This window comes from Thunnus thynnus, chromosome 20 (assembly GCF_963924715.1).
Source record: "Thunnus thynnus chromosome 20, fThuThy2.1, whole genome shotgun sequence".
In the NCBI taxonomy this organism is placed as follows: Eukaryota; Metazoa; Chordata; class Actinopteri; order Scombriformes; family Scombridae; genus Thunnus; species Thunnus thynnus.
Window position 1 is genome coordinate 22084532 of NC_089536.1, and position 20489 is coordinate 22105020.

A 20489-nucleotide genomic window follows, 5' to 3' on the forward strand; every position below is an offset into this window, starting at 1 on the left:
CTGTTCCATATACATATACCCCTAATAGTGATCACTAATGAATTTTGTCCTGCACTTGTGTTAATCAAATATATCTGATTCTGTCTAAAGTGTCTAATTAACAGTCCCTCAGTTTTGGGTGAATGACTGATAATTCAAGCAGATGTTCTCAATGTTCACCTATGGTGACATCAAGAAATTATCACTCAAACTCATGTTATTACAATAAAATTACTAATCGCATTTGCAGTGTATTTTTACTGTCATTTCTGATTTTATCCCACTGACATTGCATTTCAGGTTCATAGTGCTTTCTTTTCCTATAACCAACCTTAGCTGCAGTGTAGTGTTTTCACAAGTAAATTTATTTATTTAGTGATTAAGTCTTGCTTTTGGTATACAACCTGGTCTAATTGTCATTCACACACAAGCAGAGAGGAGGCTCTTTTCTCATTATATCAAGTGGATTTATAAGACCTTTGATGGTATGAGGAAGTTTCACTCAAGCTCCATATCCACATCTTTATCAAACATTCTAGTCAGAGCCAGTTCTATTGTTAGATTTCCTCATACATTGGGCGTCCCATTGACAAAAACCTGTATGACTACAGTGGATACACTTTTGTCACTGTATGCACTGTGGTGTAGAAAGAAATGTAGCTTGCATACAGTAGCCTCCTAATAAGAAGCAAAAGAGAATTTAGTGTTATAATTATTTCAGTTCCTTGTACACTTTTTCGTTGTGAAATCTGAGCTAAGAAAGAATCTTCAAGAAGGCTGGGAATTACACTGGCAGGGTAAGTGGTGTTCCTCTAAACTTTTGACCTTCCTATCTGCCTTTTCAATGACAAATTTTTCATTCTTTGTTACAAAGCATTGTATTTGTAAAATTTTGCAAGTTGAACTTGAGATGTTTTATGTAGGATGTTTGCTGGCAAAGAGAGAGGAGAAGGCACAGGCTACTGTGACTGGATGTCGCAACTTCCATCTGAACTTCACAACATTCCTCTCTGGAGTCTGGCCATACCAGGTAAGCTGAGATAATGTACAATGCTACTGCATTCAACAAATAAACAGTACTTTGCCCAGTTTTGACTATGTATGGGGTCAAGAACATTAAAGTCACTGTCATGTGAAAAACAAGTATCTCCAAAACATCATCTTACAAAAACAGCCTTATTTTCAGCTTTGCATCAATGCTTATTCTTAAACATTTGTCAATAGTTTCATTTAGTTTAAGAGGTACTTAATCCTTCTGTTTATCTGAAAAAAATCACCAAATCAATCACCAAATTTGGTGGTGGGATTTCACAGGGCATCAATGATATTAGGTTTATTGAAACAGTAATATTGCTATGACGTGTGTGTGTGTGTGTGTGTGTGTGTGTGTGTGTGTGTGTGTGTTTGGTAATTCCTAGGTAGCCATGACTCAATGAGTTATGACTTGGACATCAACTCTTCTATAATAGAGCCTGACAGACTGAAAAGATTCAGCAAGATTTACTGTGCTCGTAAAATAGTGCGCAAATGGGCAGTCACTCAGGTACAGTAAGTGGAGTTTAAAACCTGCCAGTACTGAATGTATTTGTACATATAAGAAATAGAGAGAGGAGTGTTTCTTTGACTGTTGTAGTGCCTTGTGATGCAGGAAGAGACCATCACAAAGCAACTGGATGCTGGTGTCCGCTACTTTGACCTGAGGATCGCTCGCAAACCAAACGACACTGATCCCACAAGGCTATACTTTTACCATGGGCTGTGCACTCGGACTGATGTGGAGGTTAAGACTGCCTCTTCTCAGCACTTGTACAGTATGTACTGAATACATCAATAAATATTTAGGAGCAAATCAAGCTTTGTGTATTATTAGTCATCAGTGGTATCAGGATTATTCATTCTCAGCTCTCAGTATCAATGACTTCAAACAGGAAATGAAAAAATACCCAATCTTGTTTGGCGATGCAGAACGAGAGTGAACATGATCAGGGCTTGTAGAGGCCAATAATGTAATAACTGCCGTTAATATAATATGGTAATGACTCATAATGCACATAATGTAATAAGTTATTACATTATTGGCTGGTATAAGCTGGGTAAAAAAAATCATAAAAAATGTAATAACTGGAGCTGATAATGTAATAATATACTTAAATTCGTGACTCAATATTTCTAAAATCCTGGCTAAGGCCATGAATATGGTAAAGTTAGACCAATTACTAATAGCAATGGAAACTGTGTATCAAAGCAAAAGAGACAGAAAAGAGATAATTTAATGGCAACTGTATTAAGAACTACCATTCTGCCACTGTGATCAGACTGTTCTTAAGGACATAAATGACTGGGCAGAGAGGAACCCCAAAGAGATCCTCATCCTGGCTTTCTCCATCTTCAGAGGGTCTGGCAAAAAGATTGAAGAGCACCTCCACAGCCATCTCATTAACTTCATCAAGACCTTGTTTGGAGACAAACACTTTCTCAGAAAGGTATATAGATTTTTTTCATTAAGATCAACAAATTAAACATATCTGAGTAAAAGAAACTTGACCTACCACTTCCAAAATCAAACCTTTCAATGTATCACAACAGTACATCCTTACCCTGAAGTGCTGCTGGGAACAGGGGAGAAATGTCATAATCTCATATGATTATCCGGCAAATCAGCACCCCGCCCGAGATGTGGAGTAAAATAACTTATAACTACAGCAAAACTATGAACCATGCAAAAGTTGAATCAAAAATCAAATTTTGGAAACGGATAAGCCTTCTAACCGTAAGTTTTATCTGTTCCTATACATCACTGGGTTGAGGTTAAGTTTATGGGCAAGGAGTTTGGTTTCCAAGAGAGCCAATAATGTTTTTAATCACCAAATGGCATTTAGGCCTATTATATGTCACGCTATGAAACATTCTTTATGTGTAATTTCATCCCTGATAATACAAGTGCAATGTTATTTTAAAAGAATCTTTAGTCTGTTATATGAAATGACTGCTGAGCTTTAATTTTCCTTCCCTTTAACTTGCAGGTTTGTTTGCATGTGGCTTGAACCTGACACTGCCGAATGATGCCAGCACACTCAAGTACATCCTTCGCCCCTATGACAACCCTGCCAAAGTCATACAAAGGAGTCTACCAAAGCTGGTGAAGTGGTTGCAACAGCAAGCTGGCACAACATCCATGAACATTGTGGCCTCAGACTTGGTGACTCGTTATGATTTTGTCTCAACGGTCATCAAGCTCAATATTTCCCAACGTGTGAGAGAATAGTGGGAGCCTGTCTCATTTCCTTTCTTCTTACAATAAATCTCTGATAGTTTTTCCTCTGCATCACTCTCATATTCTCAAATAATGGATGTATTTGAGAGAACCGTCACACACTATGATTTTCTTGTGTCTCTGTCCTGTTGTCGCGCCATCGTGTGTCACTTTATAGTACTGCAATAAAATGTTCATCTCATGCCTGGAAGTTTTGGCTGGTCAGTGTCAACAAAGTAACTGTGCGCTAGTTCGCTTAAGTAAGCAGTTAGTGGATTAGGATGTTAAGACTAGCATGGCGTCGGTCGACGTCCAAAAATAGCCGTGTGGAGCCTGCGCGTCTTCTAACTGCAGCTTGTCGGCGAGGGGAGAGACCACAGCAGAGCTCTGGGAGCAACATAAGGTGTTTCAGACCATTTCCCCACCCACCAAGCGACAAGTCAGCGCTCCTCCATCCCCCGCCGGCCTACTGTCTCAGGTAAAGCCGCCGCGGCTAATGTGTAGCTAACGCTAGCTGTAACGCTTACTGTGACATGTTGCAGCAAGCATGCCTGACTTAGCAACAACAACAACGATGCAACGTCAAATGTTGATAAGCGTCATGTTGCTTGCCGTGTGACAGTTACTGTGTAGATTGTGGACGTGCTTTTGGACGAAGAAGAGGAACGCGAAACCCCAATGCAAAATCATAGAAGTAAACATGTCTCTTACGTTAGCCATTGTCAGCAGATACCCCTTGTGAATAAATACATTTAAGGAAGATGTAAATACATCATATTTTAATTCGGCATAGCTACATACGCCAACAACCAGCAATTATGTAAAGCACATTGCTTGCTTTCATAACCGGTTTGCCTGGTACTCCCCCCGCCCATCACTGCTAACGTCAAAATCTAGCTAAATCCTTGTGGGATACATATAAAAACAAAACAGATAGACGGGTCAATGTGTTATAGCTATTTCGGCCGAATTTAAAAGGATGATTTCATATTTCGGAAACTGTGTTCAGTTTTGTTTTCTGGGGCATGGGCCTTTGTCTAGAAGCAAAGTCAAATTAAATTACGATTTTTTAGAATGTAATTCGACATGACTCCTATGGCTAAGAGCCACAGTACAGCCACTGCAGCTCCTACTGTTAGTGGGTAACCTAGCTGCTGTGTGCAGTGTTAGCTGGCTGGCAGCGTGATTCGTTGTAATAATATGCATGCTGGTTAAAACAACTTTAGGGAGACTGATGTATTACAGTAAAGCGAACAGTTAGCTAATAGGCTTCACGTAGTTGCCCTTTTCTGTATTTACTGTCGTAGATTTGTTGTTTTTTGTAGTATGACGGCATTGCTACCTTTTTGACAACATACAATTTGACTTGTCACAGCAGGGAATGCACAGGTGTAGTAATAACATTAATTTATGATAGCTCCATGCCATTTAACTGTCCCTATAAGCCGTGACAGTAAGCAAACACACTGTATATAATAGCATAACCTTGCGACTGGAACACCTAAACGAAATGCAGCCACACTATTAATTATAGCTGAACAACATAGCCAACAGGGGGGTACCATATTCCAAATTAGCATAGCTACTTAATGAAAAATGATAACACAAGAACAGTGCAATCATTTTCTTATATATAGCTGTCAGTGTTGCTCACAAAAAAGAAAACCCAGGAGAACTTTTCATTCACGCCAGAAAGTATGAAGTAACAAGATAATGAATCTAAAAAACTTCTGTCTCTGGTTATTTTTTCTTTAATGTTTGTGTGTCTAGTTCACCTGTCTTTATGAGCATGGCATCAGGGGGTGAAGGGCCATCATCCTCCCCTCACAGACACACCAACAGGTTGGCAAAGGAGAGGTCGCCCTATCTGCTACAGCATGCACACAACCCTGTGGACTGGTAAGTGTCTTAAGCTACAGATAGGCGCACACATTTCTGAAAGCTGACATAAGCCTAATGTCATATTTGTTTCAGGTATCCATGGGGACAAGATGCTTTTGACAAAGCAAAGACTGAAGACAAACCGATCTTTTTATCAGGTAAGAGACCCCTTTCACACCTGACGTTGATGGGCATTTCATTTTGGGGCAATTTCACTTTGAATTCCCTTATGTTTTCCTTGTGTTTAAAATAGACATTACTCTGTGTAACTAGACATACCTCTAGATACCAGTTGGAAATTGAAATTTTCTCATGATTTCATGCTGACTTAATTTAGTTGTGGTTGTAATGGGAATGAAACATCTGTTTCCTGCGAATGTCTGTCTCCCTGACCATCAGTGGGCTACTCAACATGTCACTGGTGTCATGTCATGGAAAGGGAGTCTTTCGAGGATGAGGAAATTGGCAAAATCCTTAGTGACAACTTTGTCTGCATCAAAGTAGACCGAGAAGAGAGACCTGATGTGGACAAGGTCTACATGACCTTTGTGCAGGTGCGTGTATTCACATTTAGGCCGAGGTTTCCATGCACAAGCCTCCTGTAACTTTTCTCCGCCAGTAATCTGTCATGATTTCGGGTTTCCAATGTCTCCAGGCAACAAGTGGAGGTGGAGGATGGCCCATGAGTGTGTGGTTGACCCCTGACCTTCGACCATTCATTGGAGGCACCTACTTTCCACCCAGAGACCATGCAAGAAGACCTGGGCTCATAACAGTCCTCACCCGAATCATGGATCAGGTAGTGAGAGTTTAAAATATGGTTGCAGGGATGGGGATGGTTGTCTGAATGTTTCTTTTACCTCCTGTGTTTGGCTCATTTAAAGAAAACACGTAAAGAATATTGAGGTTTTGCTATTGTGGAGAAGAAAGTAAATCCAAATGTGTGTACAATACAAGAAGAAAAAAACTGAATTCTAGTTGACTTGTGTGATATTTAGTCTTTTCAGGAATTTAAGTTTTGTGTTTTTTGTCTTCGCCCTCATGACCTGTCTTTGTCGTCACTGCCATAAAGTATGACTTGCGTTCCACAGTGGCAGAATAACCGTTCTAATTTGGAGTCCAGCGGAGACAGGATCCTTGAAGCTCTTAAGAAAGGCACTGCCGTCGCTGCAAACCCAGGGCAGAGTCCTCCACTGGCTCCAGACGTCGCCAATCGCTGCTTCCAGCAGTTGGCCCATTCTTACGAAGAGGAGTATGGAGGCTTCAGAGACGCTCCCAAGTTCCCCACACCAGGTAGACGCAACATGAGCCACAGTGGTCATCTATCTGATTTCATCTATGCAGGACCTCACAATCTCTCCTCTCCTTCTCTCTCTCCTCTGTCTGTTTCTCTACCTCCACAGTGAATCTGATGTTCCTCATGTCTTACTGGTCTGTGAATCGATCCACCTCAGAGGGGGTCGAGGCTCTCCAGATGGCCTTGCACACACTCCGCATGATGGCGCTGGGAGGCATCCACGACCATGTTGCACAGGTTCATACTTGCAGACACACTCACAGCTCTACTGTATGTTTCTCTGTATGAGCTTGAACTTTTGCACTCTGTTGTGAATTGTGAGCTACTTTGGTTCTTCCCTCTCAGTTCAGGTCAGATATGTTTAAGTTGGAGAACAGGCAATGTGGTATTGGCTGTTTTAATATAGACAAGTTAAGCTAAATGGTAGTATTATTAGAAAGTATGTGGGAAGTAAAGTAATACATCTTTTTCATTGCTCTCTTTATGGCTCTCTCTCTCAGGGTTTTCATCGTTACTCCACAGATTCCTCCTGGCACGTTCCCCACTTTGAAAAGATGTTGTATGACCAGGCTCAGCTGGCTGTAGCCTATATAACTGCCTCACAGGTATGTGTGTGATCGTCTCTGTATCAGATGTGTATTTGTGTTCTCTATGTATCTGACAGAGAAATTATCCCTCCATCATTCTGTCTCTCTCTCTTATCAAAGTCATTTATTGCCATATAACCCAGTCAGCTAAAATCATTGGTGTGAGACTTGGCAAATGTTTTTTTTTTTTACTTCAGAGTAAATACAAACACTCAAAGTGACAGTGAGGAACGTATCACAATTTGATAATCTTAAGGCTTGTTGTTCTCAGTTTTTAGCACTTTTCATTGAAAAATAAACATTTTTTTCAAAGGTATAGATTGGTTCAAACTGATTTTAACCTGTTTCCACTGTACCAGGCAGTGTTAGATTAAGGTATAGCTATAAGTTTCCTCATGAGTTCATGAGTGTATGCTGGCCTGACCTGTTTTTCAGAGTGGACAAAGACTAAAAAACAACAAAAAAGTTAATTAGGACACAAGCATGCAGGCAAACTCAAACACAGACTCGCACATACATACATGCTTGTGTTTAATGAGGGTATAGAGGCTACCTCAGCATTTGCATTTGATGCTGCAATTAATATCCTGCATATAGATCACATGACAGTATCTTAAAGGTTATGTTAAGTTTGAATCCGGACTCTAAGCAGGTGTGTGCTATGTATTTTTTTTTCTCTTCCAGGTATCAGGTGAGCAGTTGTTTGCAGATGTGGCTAAGGACATACTGGTCTATGTCTCCAGAGACCTGAGTGACAAGGTGAATCATCTACAGCCTTGTTGGTGCTTCTGTATGTGTGTATGTGTGCATGCGTTTGTGTTACTGGTCTTACTGGAGACCAGAGGGGTGTTTTATAAAGCGAGTTTACTATATAAGCAATGTTTATTATCAGGATATTCTGTTTCATAAAGGAGGTTTAAATAAGTCTGACTTAAGTTACCATGGAAACGTATCCCTTCAGACTAGCCTAACCTTTCACGTTTAGCTACACTTCAGACTTAATAAGTGTTGCAATCAATCTGTTAGACTGAAACACAATGTTTTCTTTACTGCTGTGAGTATGTAAAATTTATCACATGTTGACCTAGGCTGCACTTATTGTGTAGGTAAAATCTCAGCTAATATTTTTCAGTCAAACGTATATGTACAGTATTCCAGCTAACATACTGTATGAGATTTTAAATGCAATACAGTTAAATTAAAGCAAAAAACAACTTTCACCCAGGCTAAACCTTTGTTATTGTGAAAAGCCTCACATTAGGGATCCTAGGTGCTTTGAAGCAAGAACACTTACAGCACCCAGTAGGTTTGGTGGTTTGTTAAGCATTCTGAAGGTGTAGAATGGTCGTTGCGATTAGATTTAGGCCGGGGTGAGGTGTGGGTTATAGTTTGTGTTAATTTAGTGTTGGGGAATGCGCGTTGGCAATGGAAGATTAATAAAAGTAGAGCAATACAAACTATGGCCTGCTGTCACAGCATCTGTATCCTCTGCTGACAAAGCACGAACATTAACTGTAAATTCCACCAGGAGATAATAAATGTGTGCTAGCCCGTGTGTGTGTGCGCGCGCATGCACGTCTTTGTGTTCATACATCCTCGAGGGCAAGGGGTGGGACCTGACAAATAGCCTCTTAAACCCTTGCTCTCCTCTAAGGGTCAACCCCTTTTTTTCCTTTTGATTAATGAGTTAACAGCAGGGAACGGGGCACACAATTAAAACCACACTCGCTGTAATCATCATATTCTTCAAGATTTATTATGTAATTATACACTAATGAATTAACACCAGAAAGGTAATTTACTATAGACTGTATGTTTCTTTTGTGCTACAATGACTGGGATCTTCACTCACTGAGGTAGAATCTCCGAATTCTCACGCATGACTGTAAAGATATTGTACCCGGGGCAGTCCCTGAGAGAAGACTTACATGACACGCTGTATAGTCAGGTTCTTTTAAAGGTATTGATAGATTCATTGATTCCTGTCAGAATGTAATTTCAAGACTTTAAATGATATTTGTGTAAGCCCAAAGAGAGGGTATACATGAGTGACATTGTGTACACAGTTCTCAGACCCTTGAAAGGTGTTAATTGATGAATGGATTACTGTCAGATTGGTCATTTCAGGTCTTAATTTGAGATTTAGATGGTTTCTGGTGAGCTGTTTGGTGAAAAACAGTCCTGTAATGAAGATTTCTGAGTTTTATTGACCTGTGGTTGTTTTAATCTTTTCGGTGTTAGTTGTAAAACGCTTCATATGTTTCACTTTAACTCATCACCTGCTGAAAATGTTGTTTGTTCTGACCTCCAAAACTCTCACCTTGCTTCAGTGATGTACAGATGTACTCTATGGTGTGTGAGCCTATGTATAGGAGACACTGGTCTTTTTTGAACAAAGAAAACCTTGACTATTGCGTTTTGTGACACAACTCTCGCAATCATGTGCATGTTCTCAGATTGTTATCTATCATAATTCACGCACCATGTGACTGCACCGACTGCTTACTGTGAAATCTGAAGGCTGCTGCATATATACCGTACATAGCTCATAAGTCCTATACTTTTATCTCAAATCAGCTTGCTAATGAATAGCAGTTCTCACTCTCCTTCCACCTCCTCCATTCTCGTCTATTCCCTAAAACAGTCTGGGGGCTTCTACAGTGCAGAGGATGCAGACTCTGTCCCAGCATCAGGGGGCCCAGAGAAGCGTGAGGGGGCTTTCTGCGTCTGGACAGCCTCAGAAGTTCGGGAGCTTTTGCCAGATGTGGTGGAGGGGGCCACTGGATCTGCCACACAGGCGGACATCTTCATGCACCACTATGGGGTCAAGGAGCAAGGCAACGTTGATCTAGAACAGGTGGGCTTGGTTGTACTGCATTGTGTGTATAAATATATATAATTTTATTTTTATATCACGTGTAGCCACTGCGTCCCTTGCTTGGATTGCAGGTAGAGATGAAAGGCTGGCAGATGGATGGATGGAGCGACACTTATAAAAATGAAGTGCAACTATACTGAGATTACAGTATTTATATGATCAGATACATCAAAATGTTTACACAATGATAAACTTACTTTTTATTTAATTCAAATAGCTTTTTAAGTTGTTAAAGCTTGTCCATTACGGTACTAACATCACAGCTGTTGCAGTCAGTATGAGCTCATGTCTGTGAACACCCTCTGTACTGTGTGTTGCCAGGACCCCCACGGGGAGCTGCAGGGCCAGAATGTGCTGATCGTGCGTTATTCAGTGGAGTTAACGGCTGCTCGCTTTGGCATCAGTGTCGGGAAAGTCAACGAGCTGCTGGCCTCCGCTAGAGGCAAAATGGCAGAAGTGAGGAAGAGTCGGCCACGCCCACATCTGGACACCAAGATGTTGGCCTCCTGGAACGGTAAAGTCTAGTTAACACACAAGTTTACAAGTCAGCAATAAGACTGTTTTGTTAATATCTTCGTCCTCATCACTGACAACAGTCAGATTAAGCGTAGTGAGTGTATCTTTATGTGTCAGTTGGTTTGGTGGCAGATTTTTACACATTGCCTCAGTATCACTATCATGTGAGATAAAATTAACCCTTTGCACCCCAGGGACGCAATTTGTGTCAAAATCCGTACTCCTTAATCTGAAAATCATTTTTCTGTCAAACTAGAAGACGTAGACATCATACACTGTAAAAATGAACAGAACCTACACTTTACAAAGATGGCTCCATGATCTGTTAAGGATAAGCAACTTAGAAATCAATGAAAAAACACATTTACAATACATTTTTTCACTTTACAAAGACTCACAATGTCCCATCGACATGGTTCTTATGTCCCTCGATCAAGTTTATACTGTTTGAAAAGCCCAAAATCACAAATGTGTCTAAAAGGGCTTTACCAGCACTGTACAGCATACAACACCCTCTGTTCAGGGCCGAACTCTTTAAGGACAGACAGACATGCAAATGACAGAATGACAATATTAGGTAAACATATTGTAAACATTTTGGATACAAAGATGTATTTCTTTGGGATAAAGGCAGATTAATAATAATAAGATAATAATAATAATAATAATAATAATAATAATAATAATAATAATAATAATAATAATAATAATAATGATACATTTAGTTTGTCCAGCACTTTTCATTCATAGTGAAACTCAAAGTTGCCTGTGTGACCTGCTGTCAACAAATTAAACATTTGTGCTATTATTTAACTTTTTCAACTGCCTCACTGCCACTGATTCTTGTTGGACTTAATTATTTCAGGCCCAAAACAACCATACCTCATTAAACTGGTTGATTGATTGATAGCGGTCCACATCAGGTGTTAGTGTGGAGCCCCTCTGACCTGCTTAAGTAACTGACTAACTTGTGCTTCTTCATCTTTATATCAGAACAAACCGTTCTTGACTCTGACCAGTCAGGGGACTAAAAAAAAAAGCAAATAAAAAAGACATCATAAACAAAGTATACTGTACTTTAACAGTTGACAATCAGATTGATACATACAAACATTATACACACATTATGTGCAGTATGAAATGTGTGCAGATTATTATAGAGACGCTAGTTGTCACTTTTCATTTGTGTGATGCCAATTTGGACACTCCTCAACATTGTTTGGACAGCACATTGTCTCAGATGTGATTAATTACAAGAACAAAAAGAAAACCACACATACACCCACAAATTTAGCTCCCTGGGCTGACGTCTCTAGACAGAGTGTGTTAGTGAGGTAATGAGGCTCTGCGATCCCGAGAACTTTCCAATTAGACACAAGACTCTCCTTCTCCTCTCTAATGAAGAAACCCTTCCATTAATCACCTGTCCTCCGCTGCAACACTTTGAAGACCAGGCTGCGCACTCACCAGGCTTTGATACACTACATGAAAGAGGAATGGAGGGAAAGGAGGAAGGAATTGATGTAGAGAGGAAAGAGAGAAGAAGGAAACTTCAAAGAGTGGGGAAAAAAATAACTAAGCTGGGACTGTCGTGTGTCTACACTTTGGTACCTCAGCGGAGAGAGGACATGATATTTTAAGCTGAGTAACAGTCATTTTACACCTAATCAGCCCACCAGAACCGCCACCATCATCATTTCTTTGCTCTCTCAGGTCTGATGCTGTCGGCCTATGCTCGTGTTGGAGCCGTGCTGGGGGACAAGGCCTTGCTGGAGAGGGCAGAACAGGCTGGCAACTTCCTTAAACAGCACCTATGGGACGCTGAGCGACAGACCATCCTCCGATCCTGTTACCGTGGAGACAAAATGGAAGTGGAACAGATGTAAGAGAGAGTTTTGATAAATCCTTGAGAGTTGAAGGAGGGTCCCCACACCATGAGAACCAGTGTTTTGGTCACAGAATAATGGATAATTTGCCCCCAAAACTAAATGATAATGCATTGTAATGATCTTGGGATCTTCACTCTTGCTTTGTTGGATGAAGATAGACCTGGTTTCTCCTTGTGAAAGACATGATTGTAGGTTTAATTTGTTCATCTTTTCTACTGATGGACAGGATTGGTTTATGATGTTGTCAGCAGCCCTGGAGCTGGTGGGGAATGAGTATTCAGACTCAGTTAAAGACAGATCAGAGAGGTTTAAGGAACTTGGCTCTTCCAGAAGGCCTCCAGCTGTTAAACCCTGGCATACTGGCACTGTCCAAACACTACATCATAAAATCAACATAAAATGACACAAATAAAGTACAATAATTGTTTTACAAATATTCCTGACCAGATAATGAGAGGAAAAGACTAATGACTGATGGATTTTCTTTTATTTTCGTGTCATGCAGACAAAGTGCCCAACCCTCATGGGTTTACAAGACACCAGAATTACAGTTGCAGTGGTCAGACATTTCATTACATTTCATTTCATTACAAAATTACAGATTATTATACAGCTCGGTCTTCAACAAAGTATTCTTCCTTCTCTTCCAAGCTTGGCAAATAAAATCTGCAACAAAAAAGGTTCCCTCACATCCCTTAACGTCCTCGTAGACAGGACAGTAAAACAAAAAATGAACCTCATTCTCAATTTCACCTAGTTCTGTCTGTCCTAACAAAGTCTGTCCTCCTCTGGAGTGGCATTAAACCTGCCAGTCTCTATGGCTATCTATGGCTTTGTCTTTTGTTTAAATTATACTTCACTTAAGGTTCTACACTGTAGCTATTCTTTATGAGACAATAAGTTTGTGATTTTTATTTATCCCATATATCAACAGACCATTTTTATTGATACATGGGAAACATTTTACTCCTAATCTCCAGAATATCACAAAGTAACTTGTTCTGGAAAATGAATGACAAATATTTCAAAGAAAATAAGGATTTCAACTCATTTGCCCAGGGATGACCATACAAAATGTCCAAATTAAATATATTTTAGTGAATCCCTGATCAGACATCTTCTTAAGTCTAATCAAACTTAACAATGTATATCTAGCACAATAATCAGGGAATTAGCATTAAGGTTTAGGAAGTAATGTTTCAAATTCTGTAAGGGTGTGTTTTCACTTTAAGCACAGAGCAATGAGTAACTGTTTATATGCAAACAGGAAACAGGGCTATTGGGACAAATCAGATTAGGGAAGGAAATCAGACATCATGTTCACATGCGCAGCAATAACTTTGTTACTGTAAAACCTGCATTTACATGCACCAGTCAGTAATTACATTTCTCCCCTACCCTCTATAATCTGTATATTTGAAACAAGATTGGCAATATTTTAAATAGATTATAGAAGCCTGTCGAATGACTTATGATGTTGAAGCTTGAGGAGTTTTTTTCTGGTCAGAGCTGTTTGACTGACAGCACAGTGAGAAGACAGGCTCTGTAGTGGAAGAATACATAGTTTTTCCTTGCTGTGTCCATGTCTTATTACAAATAGTTTCCCAATCAACTATGAAAACGAAATTATTTAGTTACTTAATTATTGTTTTGGTTGAACTAAACATGGCCAATAAATCAGGTTTGTCCAATAGAGATTGAGCTGTAGTAACAAAATATTTTTCAGTCCCCTTATATATACACATACACACAGTCTCTTGTTGAATGTATAGCACTACACCAGGTGTCCTTGCTCTGTTAGCCAGCTCCGTGCCCTACTTACTGTAAATGAGTGAGTTTGAAATGCTACCAAATCAGCAGAAAAAATATGCCAGGGGTACCACAGCACACACGATGAAATGAAATGCACACAATTTTAAACATGTGCATGGACACACACACACTTGTGCCTAAACACTCTGGCCTTGTTCCACCACTTCTGTCTCATTCATAATTGTCCAATTTAGGGTGGTGTCAGCATTGAGAATGCTTACCAAGGCCCTTTTCTCAAGCCCGGTTTAGTTTACATACGTGGGTGAATCACTCTGTCATGCCAGGCACATACAGGCTGTGGACTAATTTACCAGGAGGAATGGTAGGTGCTGAGACTAACTGGGTTAATAGGCTGTTGAAGAGCTGATGCCATACGTTTTCTGTGGCTCTTGCCTGGCACTTGATGATTTAGAGTTTTACTACTGACTTCATGGACCTTAGGGAGGACTGAGAATGGGAACACTGAAACAGTGGCAAGGCCCTGGTGGGCCACTGATGATGGTGACTCATTATTACTTGATTTTTGTTCATATGCAGTCTTTTCCTGTGGGGTTTTACACTGTATCTACAAGATATCAGTCAACACTTTGGAAGAGCCAGGGCTTCAACCTGCTCTGAACGCGTCATCTGCAGCGTTTTTTTTTCTATCTCGCTGAAGAGCTGACGTCGACTTGTTGTGCATGCCCACAAATGGCCGTCCATTCCATGGCCTTGGTTGCTGTAGTTGTTCCATGGGTTGTTCACATTGTCCAGGATTTTGTCTCGAACATATATGGATGTTTTGGAGAAGTTGACATTTTAAGTAAAGAACGAAAAAAAGAAAAAAGAAATATTCTACTTCTCTAGTTCGTCTCATGGGTTGTTGATTTATCCTCCTGAGTGGCAGGAAGTTGGCTGTGATGCAGCTTCAGGGAGCTGACCAATCAGAACAGAGTGGCTCATCAGGAGGGGCACCTTAAAGAGACAGGAGCTGAAAGGCCTGTTATAGAGGCTGAACTGAGGGGCTGCATAAAGGGTCAGTATGAGATAAATAAGGAGTTTTTTGAGGTGTAAATCATGCAATATATTCCAGTAAAGATTAAAAATGTAAACCTAAAAATGTGATTAATATGTCCCCTTTAAACTGTTTTATCAGACAGTATCTAAACATCCAACGGTCAACTAAACTGATTCCCAAAACTGAGCCCAAGCTGTGTCCTAATGATGTAGAAAGCATCCTATTTTGTTACACTTTCCTGCTTCACACTCGGAGGCATTTCTTCAAAACACTGCCTTCGGGGTGTATGTTGTGGTCTGTAGAGAGATAATGTGAGTGGTTTGAGAAAAGAGATAAAGCAAATGTATAAAAGAAAGCAGAGGATAAAGTATGCAGGATGCCAGATGGTGTACAAAGAGCAATTGGATGTGAAACAGGAATGTGAGAGGGCTCTACAGAGCGTCGCAGCAAAACAAACACCAGTAACATTTCCTGATTAATGAGTCAAACTGGGAAATCTTTCTTGTTTCTCTGTATTTGGTCTTTCTTTCTGTTGCTCTCCGCTATTATTTTTCTCTGTGACATTATTATGTGTTATTTCATATACATAATGGCACAGCGTAGTGCGTAAAAGGTACACTCTGTTGCAGTAGCGAGTATATTAAATTATTCTGTAATATAAAGGTCAATGCTGTTGTAAGAATGATGGGGCTCAGTGTGTTTATGTGACCCATATCGCCCCAATAGGTTTCTACCTCTGAGGCTCATTCAGAGGGAAGTGAAGAAGCGGGTGTATGAGGGAACCATTATGAAGCTATTATTGTTAAACTGTCTCTGAGTGCTATGATACGGCGGACTGACAAGGTGTTTTATCTCTGCTCTCAGGGAAGTGACTCATTTAACGTCCACAATTGAAGGGGTGAATAAAAAAAGGCTGTTGAGTATTTTGGAAAGGCTTTTAGATCTTAGTGTTTGTGTGTGTCGGTGAGGCCGCCTCGAGGTCTTGTCATCCCTAAGGCTGGAGTCACCTCAGCCAGATGACATGTCACTGTGTGAAAGAGGGGTATTCTCGTAAACAAAATGCAATTTGATGCAGTGGGTGAGCTCAAGGTTGGGAGTTTGTTAGTGTGGGTGGAAGGACATGGCAGGGGTACCAATGACCTGTCAGTTTTGATGATATGATAATATGAGACGAGTGTGATGAGATATGTAGATTTGAGAAGTTTTGCTCGTGGGGGAATAATCATTAAAACTGTAGCGCAGATCATATTGGATTGAAAAGTCCATAGATATTAGTGTGCTGGCCTACTCCTCTATTGAAAACCTGTTTAAAAATGGTGGCCGAAATAAAAGTTACAGCTGATTTTCAGTTGCATATTACTGGGGTCTTATTATTATAGTTTGGCCATCATTCCTACTGTATCTGTACTAATAACATTGTACTCACCAAGCAATGTTTACCAAGGCAACATTGCCAAAAAAAAAGTCCAACAGGGCAATAAGCATGAGCAGTCAAATAAGCAGACAGGTTTTAAAGGAATAGTTTGACATTTTAGAAATACGCTCATTCGATTTCTTGTGGAGAGTTAGATAAGAAGATCAATACTACTCTTATGTCTGTACAGTAAATAGATATGAAGCTCCAGCTAGCTAGCTTAGCTTTGCATAAAGACTGGAAACAATGGTGAAACGGTTAGCCTGCCTCTGTCTGAGAGTAAAAAAGAAACCCAATAACAGTATATGAGCCAATCTTTTTTTTTTTTTTTTTTGCAAAAATGAATACACAACATAAATGTATTTGACGAGTACCCTTAAAGTTAGCTTACAAAGAGAGTACTCGTCCAATTCTGCTTTGTACTTCTATAACGTCGTCGGGCTTGCGATTGGAAAGTTTAAAACAATAAAATTTTGAGGCAACAGAACTAGTAATTTTTATTCCTCACATTGTTCTTGTCAAATCATGGCACCTACATTACCCATAAGGAAACTTAAGTCAACTGCTGACAGATCGGTCAGAGATTTAGGTGTGTTATGCTATTAGTGGCTAACGTAGCCTGGAGCTAGTAGCCTTAAGCAGAGATTAGCAGCGGACTACAGAGGTCTGGTAACCTCACTTCTTTCTGACTCTATGCACCATTTTTTTCATTTTCAAAATTCTAGTCTTCAGCCCCAACCAACGCTGACTCAAGTGACATAATTTAAAGTAATTTATCAGACTTCACGCAGCTCTCTCTGGAGACACATAAGGCTTTATACAGTTTTTTTCAAAAATGCAGTAGTACTGCCCAGCACCTGGCTTTAACAGACTTTAATGGCCAAGTTCCTGTATAAGAAACCAGAATTTTTCGTTTACGATGTCTGTAGGTAGTTACCCTTTGCTACTTGTTGTTTTATGAACTCTGGACTCTAAAATTTGCCATGATGTCAAATTATAAACATTCTCCTCTCATTTGGCTTCATATCTAACCTGGCCCTTTCCTGACCAGTGTAAGAGTGCTTTCTGTCTCCCTTAGAGTTATGACTCAACCTCTTTCTGTCTGTTTGTCTGGGAGAGATAGGCCTAGTTGTGACTCCTCATCTCCCCGTGACCTCTCAAAGTCCTCATGCACTTCATATCCTTCAAAGTCCTGTTTTCAGCCTCTTGACCACCCCTTGCAGTCTCAAATACCTCCGTCCACCAGCCTCCCCTGACGCAGCGCTATCTGGCCTCCTGTCACCGTCCATTCCCCTACACTCACCCAGACAGGGTGTCATTGTGGGAATCGGAGGGAGAATGTGGTGTGGGAGCTGAGAGGGGGCTCCGTGCTGGGGTGTGGCTGCAGTATTTGGAAGTGTGGTTGGAAACAGGGGAGCAGATGGAGGTAGGGTAGTGGATTTTTGGCTAGAGGTGAGGATTGAGTGAGGGTTTCAAAGTGAAGTAGAGTAAGTAGAGATGAAAAAAGGATGTGGGATTGAAATTTGAGAAGGAGTAAAGGTTACATAAAAGAGGATAGAGAGAAGGGGATGGAGAGACAGATGAAGGGAGAGGTGGCACACTGATGCTAGTAGGACGTGGGATGGTCTCACTGTGATCAGATTTGTCTAATTACTGTCCTGCTTCACTTGAAACTTCAAAGACTGTGTGTGTACAGCTCTTTGTGCATGTAGAAATGGCTCAGATGCCTTCTATGACAAGTTCAGAGACGAAGGCAGATGAGCAATTTCACATAGAGAAAAAAAAATATCCTTTTGGAGATTACACACAGCCTGCTGTTTGTAGCAAAATGTAGCCAAATAATTGTGCCAAATAATTCCTTCAGGCTCTTTGTAGACTCAATTTAAAGCCGGTTCTTCCAAGTGTCTATACTGTCTTGATAGAAACCACCTCTTGATCTTCTTCAGAAACTAAACTAGCATTTGATGTATAATGATGTGGGAGGAAAAACAAGAAACTGATCTTGTTCACTAGCACTGACCCATCTCAACACTTGACATCCATCTCCAAATAAATTTTTAATGAAAAAAGACCTCATTCTCGCTCTTTTTCTCTCATCTGATTTTAATTTCCCTTCTTCCTCTGTATTCTCCAGATCTCCGCCTATTTCTGGCTTCCTGGATGATTATTCCTTCATCATTTGTGGCTTGCTGGACCTGTATGAGGCCACGTTGCAGACTGATTGGCTGAAGTGGGCAGAAGAGCTGCAGGTCAGGCAGGACGAGCTGTTCTGGGATGAGCAGGGTGGAGGTTACTTCTGCAGTGATCCCAGTGACAGCACTGTGCTGCTGCAGCTCAAAGAAGGTGAGGGATGGATAACAGAGAGCCCTTCTCGTATCAACAGCCTAGATCTTGAAACAAAAATACTTTTCTCATGACACCAATGAGATAAACTACCCAGGTACTGGAAGTTTACCTCCAGTGGGACTGTGTTTTATGTTACTTGCCTGTATCATTATAGTACCACATTTCAGTATCCAACAACCTTACATGTGACATGCCTTAACATCGTGATGTGAGGGACATGAAGCATGTCACAGTCTAGCTTGGCTAACTAGTGAAATTACATAGTTAGTTTCTTTGCTTTAAAGTGATTTTTTTTTCTATTTAAACCCTCTAATAAGCCGTTCTGAACTTCCTGGAGAGTTGTGCCTGCTTGGAATTTAAGGTAGGGAGTGTGATTGGATTGTATCAGTGCTATCCTCAGATGTTACAAATTCATCATTATTTCTATTACTGAAAGCCACCAGAACTCTCACCTTATAGTTTTATTATTCTTGTATTATTAAATCTTCCAGTATAATTATTAGGGTTTTATCAGGGTTTTATTATCTTTTTATAAGTGTTGCCAATTAGTTATGATTGATTAAATCACATCATCAGTCACGATCATTTGAAAAGGCAAACTCTTACAAATAAGACAGACTCTACAGCCAGGCTAAAGGCTCTGTGAGGCTGCACTTTGGCACAGCAGGTCTTTGAGCTAAATGCTAATGTTAGCATGCTGACGTGCTCCCAATGATGATGTTAACATACTGATGTTTAGCAGGTAATGTTTACCATGTTCACAATTTTATTATAGCATGTTAGCATGCTGACATGTGCTAATTAGCACTAAGCAGAAAGTACAGCTGAGGCTGATGGGAATGTCATTAGTTTTTCAGGTATTTGGTCGTAAATCAAAATATTGGACAAATTGTAATTTTGACCTGATGATGGTGCTAGATAAAAAGTCAAGAATCTCAAAAGTTATTACAGTTCATCCTGAGAGGAACATGAATGTCTGAACCAATTCATCCAATTGTTGTCTTGACATTTGGCTCAGAACAACAAATTGTCAACCTCACGGTGGTACTAGAGGACAGGTCAGGGATCACCAAAATCATTAAGATTTATCGTCCAGGAACTATAGATGTCTGTTCAAAATTTTGTGCCAATTCATGAAGTAGATGTTGACATACAACTTTGACCTGCTGGTGGCGCTAGCTAAAACATCAGAGAATCACCAAAGTGGATAGGATTCATCCTCTGGAGACCATGAATATCTGTACAAATTTTCATTGCAATCCATCCAACAGTTGTTGAGATTTCAGTCTGGAACAAAGCGGTGGACCGACAGACCGACATCGCCATCGCTCTGATAGGTCGAGAGATGCAGGGAAGGGTTGATGGACAGGTAAAGGATTAATAGCGCTACTGCAGCATACCTCTGTGGTTCAGACAAGTCTAAGGATGGATAGCTCAGACAGACGAATAAATTCAGGGATCGAGGCCTCCACCGCAGACATTTCGCTGATATCAACACATCGCCACAGTTTGACCACAGTGATTTGAAGGGACAAAAGAAGCATGATTGGATGGCTGTAATTTATTTCAACAAAAGAAACGTCAATGGACGGGGATAATCATTCATCCATCTTTTTTCTCTCCTGCCTATATCCATCATG

The 20489-nt window shown here is 40.4% G+C and overlaps 1 protein-coding gene and 1 pseudogene across 1 annotated transcript in view; both read left to right on the forward strand.

The window, feature by feature from the left end:
• Window positions 1-903: 903 nt before the first annotated feature.
• Window positions 904-3331, forward strand: LOC137172630 (PI-PLC X domain-containing protein 1-like; annotated as a pseudogene).
• Window positions 3332-3423: 92 nt separating this feature from the next.
• The window catches only part of spata20 (spermatogenesis associated 20), a 45210-nt gene continuing 28144 nt past the window's right edge, over window positions 3424-20489 (forward strand). Inside the window, exons 1-13 of the mRNA XM_067575974.1 lie at window positions 3424-3710; window positions 5003-5131; window positions 5207-5271; window positions 5513-5667; window positions 5769-5912; window positions 6205-6406; window positions 6517-6647; window positions 6911-7015; window positions 7682-7756; window positions 9642-9854; window positions 10197-10389; window positions 12105-12273; window positions 18638-18846. Coding sequence (XP_067432075.1) covers window positions 3514-3710; window positions 5003-5131; window positions 5207-5271; window positions 5513-5667; window positions 5769-5912; window positions 6205-6406; window positions 6517-6647; window positions 6911-7015; window positions 7682-7756; window positions 9642-9854; window positions 10197-10389; window positions 12105-12273; window positions 18638-18846 — 1987 coding nt within the window. The 5' untranslated portion in view covers window positions 3424-3513. The remainder of the gene's footprint in view (window positions 3711-5002; window positions 5132-5206; window positions 5272-5512; window positions 5668-5768; window positions 5913-6204; window positions 6407-6516; window positions 6648-6910; window positions 7016-7681; window positions 7757-9641; window positions 9855-10196; window positions 10390-12104; window positions 12274-18637; window positions 18847-20489) is intronic.